The sequence below is a fragment of the Melozone crissalis genome, unplaced genomic scaffold (assembly GCF_028551555.1).
Source record: "Melozone crissalis strain CALT ecotype California unplaced genomic scaffold, PUWL_Pcris_2 ptg000039l_1, whole genome shotgun sequence".
Taxonomy (NCBI): Eukaryota; Metazoa; Chordata; class Aves; order Passeriformes; family Passerellidae; genus Melozone; species Melozone crissalis.
In genome coordinates, this window is record NW_026535817.1 from 1,383,336 (window position 1) to 1,395,727 (window position 12,392).

General features: G+C 44.5%; 1 protein-coding gene across 3 annotated transcripts; it reads right to left on the bottom strand.

The window, feature by feature from the left end:
- Nucleotides 1–6,985: 6,985 nt before the first annotated feature.
- Nucleotides 6,986–11,288, bottom strand: LOC128941848 (cytochrome c oxidase assembly protein COX18, mitochondrial). 3 transcript variants are annotated; one of them, XM_054283830.1, is made up of 6 exons: nucleotides 11,010–11,288; nucleotides 9,788–9,888; nucleotides 9,391–9,554; nucleotides 8,413–8,525; nucleotides 7,980–8,090; nucleotides 6,986–7,294 (listed from the first exon to the last, which is right to left on the bottom strand). In XM_054283830.1, the coding sequence occupies exons 1-6, from the start codon at nucleotides 11,286–11,288 to the stop codon at nucleotides 7,112–7,114; spliced, it is 951 nt and encodes a 316-aa protein (XP_054139805.1). In that variant the 3' UTR covers nucleotides 6,986–7,111. The 3 variants fall into 3 exon arrangements, with proteins under 3 accessions (XP_054139805.1, XP_054139807.1, XP_054139806.1); XM_054283832.1 differs by having other exon boundaries at nucleotides 9,788–9,892; nucleotides 11,182–11,234; XM_054283831.1 differs by having other exon boundaries at nucleotides 9,788–9,892; nucleotides 11,010–11,090.
- Between the last annotated feature and the right edge of the window lie 1,104 nt (nucleotides 11,289–12,392).

Sequence of the window (12,392 nt, forward strand, 5' to 3'; positions counted from 1 at the left end):
AAATGTACATCCCTAGGTCACACACCCTCTCTGTGTCTGCATACAGACACACATGTAGTCTTTAAATAAAAAAAAAGTATAACTCTATAGAAACCAAGCTGTAGCTGGTTATTAAAGAAGAATCTTGCCACCATCCAGATGCACTGATCCAGGGTGATGGTTACATGTCTCTGGAGGTGAATTCATGCCACATGTAACACTAATGAGGTTCCCTGAGTAAATTCCTTAGAGCAAAAATGTCTTCTTCAGGCAAGAAAACAGCTCTTAGGAGTCAGGCCCTGTTGTTTCCAGGGCTCAGTGAGCTCCTATGACATGCAACAGAAAAACCTGCCTTTTGGCTGTCCTCAGGGTGTGAAGGAGCACAAAACCCATACACAAAACCCGCATTTCCAAATTCCTTCATCAGTTTTGTTTATATTTCCCTACACAAAGCCTTTATGGCTTGAGAATCAAGCCTTTGGGGTGGAATATCCTTGGGTTTACAAAGATATTCAGCATTCCAGCATCAAATTTTAGTAATAAAAGGCAACAGAGGCTGCAAGCTTGGAATAGTAATTAGGCTTGCTCCCAAAAAAAAGCAAGAAGTCTACATAAAATAAGCTGAGGGCGTTTAATCAGTGATAAGCTTCAGACAGAGCTCACATAGTTGACCCCTCTGAGCTCTTCTTTTGCAATTTGAAAGATATTTTAAACTTGGAGAGACCTATTATGAGGAGCAGTTTATTTGCTCAGCTTCCTTCCATAAACCAGAAATATTTAGATGGAAAAAGTCAGAAAGGATCCTACTACGCATGCTGGAATGCTCAGCCATAACCCATACACCATGGAGAGAAACAAGTGTTGGTTGCTAAATCATTTCAGTATTTTTGGCAGTCATGTTACAGATAAAAAAGGAGACATGTTCCTTGTCCACTCATGTGTCCAAATCATGGCACAAGCAAAGGGGTAAAAAAGAAACAATCTTTCTATCATTCTGCTCTCAGGAGGAAGGAAACGGAGAAAAGAAAGAAATCTTTATTCCACTGAAATTAGTCACAGAACTCCTGCTGGCAGCAGCAGGTTTGAGACTTCAGAGACTCTCTCAAAGGGTGAACTTAGATGGATTCACTCAAATGAAGCATAAAAATAACACACTTGGCCAAAACTTGGAAAAATTTTGGCCCACAACGAGTCCTAGTGATGCTCATCCAAAGAGCAATGAGGAAAGACAGAAAGCAACCCAAATCCACAGATGCTGACAGCACAGGAACATGACAGCTCCTCAGCTCAGCCCTGAACCACAAATCTGTGTTTTGCATAATTTAACAGACTTAGAACATCCTCTCACCTGACAGAACCTGGGGAGAAATATTATAAAAGGCTAAAGCCCCAGACAGATTTCATTTGGCCAGAGTAGTGGAGTTACTTTTCCCTGTATTCAGTATTTCCTATCTTTAGGGTTTTTAGAACCTGCTTAGTAGTCAAGGCCTCACTTCTGCAGTGCAGCACCTCCCAGATTTCAGTCTGATTTTCCACCAGCATCTTCAATCCAAATTCTGCACTGCCACAAGAGCAAACAGCTTGTGGCAGCAACCACCACGATGTAGACTCAGAGCCGAGCCAGACTATTCTTATCTTGGAGGCAGTCCTGGGGGAGCTGGCAGCCCTGGAAAAGCACACACACTGCAGCTCCAAGCCCTCATGGTCTGTCAGCTGCACTCTGCTCCACTCTGACATGCCATGGCAACACTGCCATACTGCAGCAGCAACGGGAAACGCTGGGAAACAACCAAACACAGCCCGGGGAATTGCAGTTACCTGCAGGAGCAGCTCTCAGGGTACAGCTATGCTGCCTTAAAGCAGCTCAAAACATCTCCGCTCCTCCTCTCTCTCAACTTCTACCATCACTTCACTCAAAACAATCTGCATCTGAAGGGGAAAAGGTCACCACATAACTTTTTAAAGATTGTTGTCATGTACATAAGTCAGTCTCTGGGGACTTATTGCTGAAATCATGACTTTAAATATCTCCAAACAAAGTTTATCTCTCAGCCTTCCAGAGAGAGCATATAAAGTGGAAAAATGCAAGACTAGCAAAAGTTTTATTAGCAAATTAATCTGCGCTTGTTTACTTTGTAAAATACAACAGAATTATTGGTTACACTCTGGAGCAAGCACTTAGGCAGTAATGATATAAAAACCATGGACTGCACAGCAATTACAGAGGAAAACCAGGGACTCCAGGCAAATGGCCCCACCTGGGAATCCATGGACCCACTTGCAGTCCCTCCCCATTTCTCTTCTGACAAAGCTGCACCTTCTCCACTTACAAAAGTTAATAAGGACCTAGTGCTCAACTGTAACTCTGGCGATGCATTAAAGGAAGTCCTAAAAACAAGAAACAGAAATATTTCCAAACTGCTGAGTGAGTATCAAGTACCTCTTTACAGACCCTTCAAAAAAAAAAAACCCAAAAACCTTTTCTCATTATGTGGCCAGCTGGACTTTAACAAAACGCACAAAGAACTTGAGTTCTAAACTAAACCTAAACTAAAATCCCTTTAGTTGTACCCACAAGGTTTAGGCTACATTGATACGAAACCTCCAGAAAGTTGCTGTCTGCCAACTTTCAATCTCCAGTTCTTCCTCAAAGCAGAAATAACACGCCTAGAGAGTACCACCACTATTTATATTTTATTAGCTACATTTCTAAGCAACTGATTTCCCCCAGTAGAAGACTTTATCATTTATTTTCTAGACAGAGAGGGCTCAAGGTCAGGAATTCATCCAGAAGAACGTGTTCTCTGCCTGCAGCAGCTCCCTCAGCTCTGAGATATGCCTGATAAACCTCTGTCAGCAGGACAGAGGTCAGTTTTCTGTTCAACCTCAGGTGCTGAAAGAAAATCACTGCACTTGAGTGTTCTGGTACCTCCAACAGACCTCTCAAATCAAATCCAGCCTTTCAAAACTTCCAGGAAATCCGTATTTTAAATGCTATCCTGTCAGATAAGGTTCACAGTTCACCATTTTCCTACACATGTTCCCAAGTGAAAAGCACACACAAGGACAAATGGGAATCCAACACAGCCCTAAAGCCAAGCAGATGATCTGTCCTGCTCAAATTTAAGTATTTCTAAATTTACCAGGTCCCTGCCTGAAGATTCCTGGCCCATCTCAGGTAGTCTTAAAACACCAGAGTGGAAAAGCACTTCCTGGCTTGCTTTACTTGCCTGCCAAGAGCACACTGTAACTACAATCCACAGACCACCTTCTCTTGCACTTCCAAGGATCCATCACTCACCACGGGCTGGCATTCCACCCTCTCTGGAACAACCGCACACCCCTGACCACCAGCTCCCCAGAACACTCCAGACAAACACACTCAGCCCCAAACTCCTGAATCCACAGGGCCCTTTTCCTCAGGAGTGGATGATGTTGAAGGCTGGCATTTGTTTCCAATTAACATTCTTCCCATTACTGCCTGTGTGGTAGCCATTGATATTCCAAGTGGCTTTCCAACCTCTCTGTCCCCTCCATTTCACACATTTGAGCCTTGGACTCCTAAAGCCAAAGTCAATCTTGTGACAGCATCCCAAATTCTCTGCTGTTCTCAGCAGCAAATACCAAAACCACCTTTCTACTGCTCAAGTGTCAACACAGGAGTGTGACTGCCCTGCAGGAAGGAAGGCAGGGTACTTGGCACAGGGAAATGCCCTCCCTACCTCTCCCCAGGCCTGAAAAGGCCAGGTAATATTAAGCCTCAGAGCACACAGCACAATCCCCCTTATTTTCATGAGGGATTTGAGTATGGGAGCTGGAAGATTTCCTCCAGAAGCCGAGTCCCTACAAATAAGGCAGTAGTGGTCTCTTCCACTTTCAAACAAAAGCAGGGGATTATATTAAGTAAAATAGGCTAAAAAAAGTTACTTACTATTACTCCAACTGCAAAGTTAATTAGGGCAATCAAATTATGAACAGATACCTTGACAAATGAATCAACAGACTTCAACTCCTTAAATAAAGGAACATAGGGATGTGTGCACTCACCTTAATGATGAACCTAATTTACACAGGCTTCTTCAAACATCCCTACCCAAACCCAAAGCCCATAACACTACAGTTTTGTGCAGCAAAAAGGGATCAAAATCATCGAGGTGCCATTGATGTGAAGCACTAATCCCTCATTCTGAATTTTTCTGTGATCCCTGAAACTCAGAAAATAGAAGAGAACACCTCACTCAGGAAAGCAGCAGCTGCTGTTGCTTTTTAGCACTATGCTGAGCTTCTAAGGAATGGAGAATACCTTATTTACCATTAGAAAGCAGTTAGATTAATTAAATATAGGTAGGTTAATAACACCAAGTGAAAAAGGGATCCTGCTGGCAGCTGGCCACACGGCTGCACAAACTTTGGAGGGCTTTGCAAAGACAACCAGATTGCTCCAGACATCTGCCTGCTTCCCTTGGGCATCCTCAGCCACAAAGAGGGAGCAGCAAGGAGTTCTTCCCATTATTTTCAACTCAGCAGTGTTGAGCACTGGGTTACTTCAAAGGGGCACAGCAGTGAGGTGGAAAAGCAGTGTACACTGTGAAGGACAGCCTGATTAAGCTCTGAAACAGCACCAAGATGAAAGAGAGGAGGACAAAAGTTTTAGTGCAATGCTTGCCTGCCTGTCCTGGATGTCAGAACCCAGCAGCCCTGCAGCTGATATGAACAGGAGCACCCCCGTGTGTACAGCAATGCACTCAACAGTACTTTACAGATTTTTACTTTCCAGAAACCATGGAACCATGCCAAAAATGACACTCAGTCCAGGAAAAAAAATTCTTGCACTTCAAGGAATCCATCCTAGTAACTGAGCTTTGGATGAGGAGTTTGGATTCCCCACTAAAACAACCCCAAAGAACCACCAGGTGGACTGGCAAGGTGTCAAATTCTCTGGCAGACAGCAGTAATCCCTCCACCAGCCTGTAAAAGGTGTTGGATCATACTGATATCTCATTCCTCAATGGGACAGCGGCCAGCTCATCTCACCTACAGTGTTTCAGGCTAATAATCAGAGGGGAGCTAGGAAGGAAACTGCCCTCCTTTCTAAAACCACAATTATTTTATCACTACTGGGTTTTGCTCATTTGCCTACAATCTCTTTGCTTCCAGCAAAGCCAGAACAGGAAGCAAACAGGAGAGGTGGAGACACAGTTAAAACAGAGCTATAAACCACATTACTTAAATAATAAAGGGTCATTCACAAAGAATATTGTACAGGCTTTTTTAAGACACTTCAGCTGGGTTTGTGAGAGAACACAGCAACAGGTTTTTCTGATTTCTTCTCCAGAAACCTCCCTTAGCCCTTCCACAGTCAAGGAGCACTCATTTGACCTGACACACACCATTATATGTATCGTTGCTCCATCTTTGTCTCATCAACATGGACTGACAACAAAAAAACTGCATTACCATAAAAAGGCAAACAGCAAATCTCCAATCCTATTTCCTAGGAAGAGCATCTAACACTGAGACAAGGATTTTAGGCCAGACAATGTATTGGAACAGAGTCATTACTATGGCTGGGAACAGAGGTAAGCTTTTGTGTAAACAATGTCTTTTTGCAGGGCACAACCACAAAGATAACAAGCATCAAGTTCTCCAAGTTCACACTGCATCTTCAGGACAGAGGATGAAACAAGTATCACCCAGCCAGGATATTTCAGCACTTCTGAAGAGAACCCATTCAGGGAACTTGGACTTGCCTGACTTCAGTTTCTTAAGCTTAGGCTCCCTCCTAAGTCCATGCAGTGTTCCAGCAACCCTCTTCCAGACTAAAATAATGCTGTGATAAATCCACCACCAAATACACTCACTGGAGAAACCTTATTCTCTTTTATCTCACAATGGGTGTAATTTTATAAGGTTAAAATGGTGTAAAACAAACATAAACGGAGAACTGCAAACCTAACAAAGCCAGCATTTGAACATTTCCTGCATTGAACATATGGGGTCCTGACAGAGCTGCGAGTCATTTTTTTCAGTGACCAGTTTCACAGCCCTCTTTATGCTTCCCAAAAAATTTAATTTTATTTTTTTACTGCACACAAGACATAGCTGTTGCCAGCCTGCCCTGTTCCCAGGCTGGGAATGTGAGCCCCTCTCAGGTGAGACTGCTGAGGAAGGAGAGCTGACTTTCCTTAGCACTGCATGGAGCACCAGCTCCCCCTACAACCAGCTTCCCAAACAAAAACTCACTCCCCTTTCCATAGTCTTTTCCCAACACCTTCAGATGAGGCAAAATGACAATATTCATTCAGAGAAACCTTAAAGACCCTTTAAAAGTCTAGAACATTATCTTACCTGTAATGCAGACCTGGAAAGGGCTTTATCACATACCTTCTCATCTCCTTACCTGTGGGTTTTGAATTGTTAGACACCATTAGATGAGATGCTTTTGGCTGCTTTGCCTTCCGTTTCACACCTGTTTTGGGGAGTATTTTTTGGTATAAAACATCCTGGCAGCATTCAGACACAACTATCACTGATGTTCTGAGACTCCTAACAGTGAAAACAGTGGAAGACCTCAGTGAAACATCCTTACAGGTAAAGTGCAGTGTTGTGAGTCCAATGACATCTGCACTTTTTCTTCTAAACTGCTGGTTTTAGTCAGCCCTATCTGTAAAGTTCCACTAGATTATCGCAGCAACTCAAATAAATGTTTACAAGTCTGCATTAAAAATTTCTGCTTCTGAATTTTTGTTAGTTTACATCACAGTAGTAGCTTGGAATCTTTAAAAAAGTTAAAGTAAATAATTAATTCATGATCTTTTTAACAAAAAAAACCCAAACCTTTTCACCTTTAGGACTTAAGAATAAAAGAGAGGCGCTGTATATAAGTCACAGCTTTATTTAACACTCACCTGGCCAATTTCTTATGATAATTCAGGAGACCAACCTAGATTTCTGGACTACTGCAGCAACAAAAGGACCCCCTTGAAACAAAGCTTCCCAGTAAAGACACATTTTTGCTGACCAGTCCTTCCTCGTGGCCAGCCAGCATTTTATTTGGAAAATAAATATACAGCAAATAAGTACATCTGACTAGAACAGCATGATTCACTGCTGAGGCAGCTCCTCCTGGAGCTCAGAGGTGCTGTTTCCTGAAGCTGTACTTGGTGGCCAAGGCAGCCAGCATGTCCCTGTAGGGCGTGTCCGAGTGGGACGGGGTCCTGGGGATGCGGCACAGGCGGCGGAAGGCGGGAGAGCGCAGCAGGAGGTTGTGGGACAGCCCCACCAGGCTCGAGGACAGCCAGTAGAGCGCCATGGACTGCAACAACACAGGCACACGTCAGCTCCCTGGAGGCAAGCAAAGCACCAGCCTCAGGCAGCTCCTCCTGAACCACAGCTGTGGGTTATTCCCAGGGATTGATTAAAATAACTCACCTAAACCACTCCTCCTGCTCTCATCTGCAATAATGGCTTCCATGTGAAATGTAACTGTCTGTCTCTGAACTCCTCTGGGGAAAAGTGCCATCTACACTGAGGCTCGACAGCTCTTAATTCATATTAAGCTTGCTTCAACTTCTGTATTTAAAACTATAATTGAGCCAAACAACCAGACACTTTATTTTTACTAAGAACACTCTGCAGAACAAAACCTGGTAAAAATGAGAAGTGTTTGAAGAAAGGAAGATGTGGAAAATTTCCTGATTTAAGAACTACACTGGTTTCCAGTGAACAAACATTCGTCTGTGTGTCTTTACACAAAGCTTTCCTCTCCTTTTTCAAGCTACATGGAGGACATTAACACCCTTCAAGTGTGCAAAGTCTTCCTCCTTGAACAAAAACATCCCAAAGGCAACAAGATTTAAGCACACACGTAGACAGAACATGTGACTTTTCTTAAGCACACAGCAGTAGAGACAAGAAACACGTGAGGCCTTCGGGCTGTCCTTGAAGCACCAGAACAGCCCAGGCACAGGTGACATCCCAGAGGTCACCTGGATACTTACAGAGGGCACTGTGGCAGCAATAGGGATCATCACCACGGACACCGCACGGAAGAAGTTGGTGACAAGTCTCTGGATCCGTGAAACTGGCATTTTTGTTTGGGAAGCAAAGATCTGAAAGGGCAGAAACTCACAGTCACAAACAAACTCTTTTTGAAACGGCTGTACTGAAGATTAACACCCAGAAATCTCATTAGAGCAGCATTCCAAAGAAATTGCAGTCAAGACTAAATATTACTGAAGTTCAAGTAGCTCTGAGGCATGTCCCATCTGACCTGGAGGCCTCTGAACAAAAACACCTAACACATTAAAATACACAGAGCAAAGAGATTGTGTTTCACTTCTGCCCAGTGCATTTGAAGCAGTGACAATCTGCAGCCACCTTCACGTGTTAGCCCTCTGCAGTCACTGCTGCTGGTATATCCCACCAACATACCTCCACCACCAGCAAATTCACCAGCCCCAGGAACACTGGCAAAATCCACGTGGAATCAGGCGCCGTGAGGTCTGTGAACCACAGTGCTCCACCTGAGGAAAACTGTTCTTGCACTACAGGGAAAAAATTGAAGAAAATACAAAATTCAGTATAATTTGCTGTCTCAAGTGAGCCAGAACTGTACCATAGTTAAATCAGAGACCAACGTTTCCAGGTATGTTTTATCCACATGGTAAGTACAATTAAAGCCAAAATCTTTGGTTTAACACTCTGCTACCAATATAAGTAAGAAAAGTGAGAGATACAAGCCAAGACCTGGCTTAGCTCATGACAGCCACAGACAGGAAAATGTGCAATAAAAAAATACTTCAATCCCAAATATTTTACAAGTCAGTGAGGAAAACAGGAATGCAGTAACCTACAGTGTTTATTTCCTGATTTTGAGAAAACTATATTCTTCTTAGTAGCTGTAGAACTAGCCATCTTTGCTTAAAAAAACAAAGTATAAACTCTTGTCTAAAAAATCAGTTGTTTTTTTTAAATTTAAAGGACCCTCACACATTCACCTTGTCTACAGTATTTCACATGGAAAGAGAATGGAAAGAGAAAAAATACAGATTAACAGTGAGTGTGGTGTGGCACGTATAATATGATTTGCTAAGCAGGACTGTCAGACTACATTAAGTTTAGAACTCATTTCAAATATTACTTATTATTTATATTAATTAAGGTTTATTATACTATTAGGTTTATTATTTATTATATATTAGGTTTAAAACCTGAGTAGCTGACTGATTTTTATATCCGCTTGTACACCAAGCTTGGGACATTGTGCCCTTTAACCAACAAGGTGCCTGTGAAGGCAGCAAGTGGATAAGAGGTGACAGTGAGAGAAGATTTGTGTCCAGGTGCAGCACCTATTTGTGGGACAGGGCCCTTTTTCTGACCCCAAAACCCTCCACAAGTGCACTTGCCCACCTTCAGAGCCCAGCGCACCGACGCTGCAGTTGCGCAGAGCCAGGGACACGCACACCCACATGGGCACCTGCACCCACAGCAGCAGCGTGGCCTTGAAGGGGTGGCAGTTGTCCCGGACGTAGAGCTCCGTGACAATCCTCCGCATGTTCCGGGCAAAGTGGGACCTTTGGGAGAGGACAGCACAAGTCAGAGCTTTGACACGGACAAAGGCTGAAAGGCAACAGAATAAATAAATAAATAAATAAATAAATAAATAAATAAACCGCAGGCGGGGAAAGAAAATCTAAGCTGTGGGCCATGGCAGAACCTTGCTGCCAAAGCGCTGTTTGTGGCATCTTCCTTCCCGCACACCCCACTCCAGAACAGATTCAGGAAGTGTGGGCAATCCCCCTCGTACCTGGCCACCTTTTCAGACCAGCCCAGCTGCTTTCCACGCACTGAAACTTCATAGCGAAGGCGCTGGGCAAGCTCCTTAATCTCAGGCTGCAGGTTTTCCAGCTAGCTAAAGAAAAGGAGAACTGGTTGGGCAAAATGGCAGGTAACACTCCCTCCCTCTCTCCCCTCTGTTGTTAGTTATCCCTGGTAACTCAACACCTGAACAAGTATTACACTTATTAATTATCACTGTAAAATTTAATTTTTACAGTGTACAGGAATTAATATGTATTAATAATGTACAGTAATTAATACACATTGCCACTGTAAAATTCAATACCTCGATGCGTATTACACACAATTATTACTCTTCTATGGTTTAATACCAGCACAGGCATCAAACGTATTCATTACCACTGTAAGTTAACACCTGTAGGGGTAGGAAACCCCTGTGAGGGACAAGGCATCTTGTTAACATCTCACTCAACATCAGTGAACACCTTTCATCTTTAAACAAAATAACCACACAAAGGTCACAGTGACAAGTAGTTGCAGTAACAATCAAAAATACTCTCTTACTACTACATGAAATGAACACAGAATTTTAATCTTTTTAGATTTTGTACTTTTTAAAGAAAAAAGTGATTTCTATTACAGCTGAAACCAGGGCAATTCTTAGCAAGCATCTTTTTGCCTGCATTCAGGACTTGTAATCAGCTACTCCACTTAAGAAGACTCAGCTGTAATGGCACTTCAATGTTAAAAAAAAAAAAACAAACGGACAATTATAACAACTAATAATAATATACAAATATAAATATATAATAGAAAATACATATTTGCTTAAGAAAAATCTTAAATTAACAAATCAAAACCACTACAATATAATAGAATGTATTATTTACAATATACTGTACGTATTTTACAAATATATTGTGTTGCACATGATAAAATATGTAAATTGTATACATATATTAATAAAATGAAGAGTAATACATTAAAGGCCATGAGGACACAACTCGGCAGTGAACAAAGTCACCACCCACAGCATAAGAGACCGTATTACACGAGAGTGCAACACATGCTCACTTCTACAACCAAAAAAAGCACAAAACGTAAAAATTCCTTTAAAAAAACCCCCAAACGCCCCCAAACCCGCTGCAATAAAGGAATTGCGATGCTCATTCCGCGGCCCCCTCAGCCCCTCCACCGGTCCTTCCCTCAGAGCCCCTCAGCGCTCGCACCTTAGCCAGCAGACGCCCCTGCTGCGCGGCCAGGGGCAGGGTCACGGCGGTGCGCAGCAAGGCGGCCCCGCCGGCGATGGCGGCCCAGCAGGGCAGCCCGGTGGCCTCCTGCAGCGCCGCCAGCCCGCCCTCGGCCCAGTGCACGGGCGGGGACCCTGCCGCCCACTCGTACCAGCCCTCGGTGCCGCCGTGCCCGCCCGGCCCCGGCCCCGCTCCCGCCGCCGCCAGAGCCGCCACGGCCGGCGGGGCCCGCGCGCCCGCCCGCACGAGCCGCCACATGCCGACTGGCTCCGCCCCCTCCGCTGCGGCGCATGCGCCGCCCCGCCCCATGGCGGCTGAGGGCACGGGGAGGGCAGCGCCTCACGGCGCGCCCTGCGCTGGGTCGGAACCCGGCTGCCCCAGGCCGGGACACCTCCCGCCACATCACAGAGTGTGTGCTGACTTGGAAAGGAACCACGGAGTCCAACAGCTGGCCCTGCACCGGGCATCCCCAGGGATCACACCGTAGCACTGGCAGTGTTGTCCAAACCGGCTTTGAGCCCTGTCGGGGTTGGGTCACTGTCTCACCTCTCTTCCAGTAAATACTTCCTCCCAATAGCTAGCCTAAATTTCCCCTTTTTCCACTGTACCCATTACTTGTGGGCGTATCACTGCAGTTCCTGACAGGAGTCCCTCTTGGGCCACTTCAGATACTGCAACGCTGCAGTGAGGAGTTCACACAGCCTTCCCTTCTGCAGGCTGAACAGTCCCAACCCTCTCAGCCTGAAGATGATATTCTACAGTAATTAATCATAACCAAACACTTCATCATTCCACATGAGGAACGTTCTCCTTCCCAGCCAGGTTCTGACCTGTCTCCTTACCCCTTTCTGCGGCAAGGAGAGGTCAAAACATCCCTTAGACCATGCACTGCACTGTGTTCTCTTCCCGTTCTAACCCTGGTTCTGCTCCCTTTCCCCAAATAAACAGCACCTGCCCGCTCCCAAAAGAGCGCATTGCTTGGTTTACTGGACAAAGAAAAAGCATTACACTGCGGGGGAAAAAAACCCAAAACTATCTGGGAATAAAAATGGTCCAATTCCACCCACCCAGGATCTCCTGTGCCCAGCCCACTGCCACAGTGGTGGTATCAGGCCTGTTACTGCTCCAGGCATGGATGTAACTCTCAGGTCAACAAATACTCTGGAATTCATGGTGCTAATAAATACTGAGCACTATTTCCCAGTAGGATTAATAATTAGTAACCCTAAACAGCACTAAAGCCTGTAGCAAATGACTGTAGCAGCACAGAGGAAGGGCACTCACCCACACTGATAAGGTGTGAGATGGAGTTTCAAACCTTTTTCTGAGCAGTTCCTCACTCTGGGATCGATTTTGCTAGCA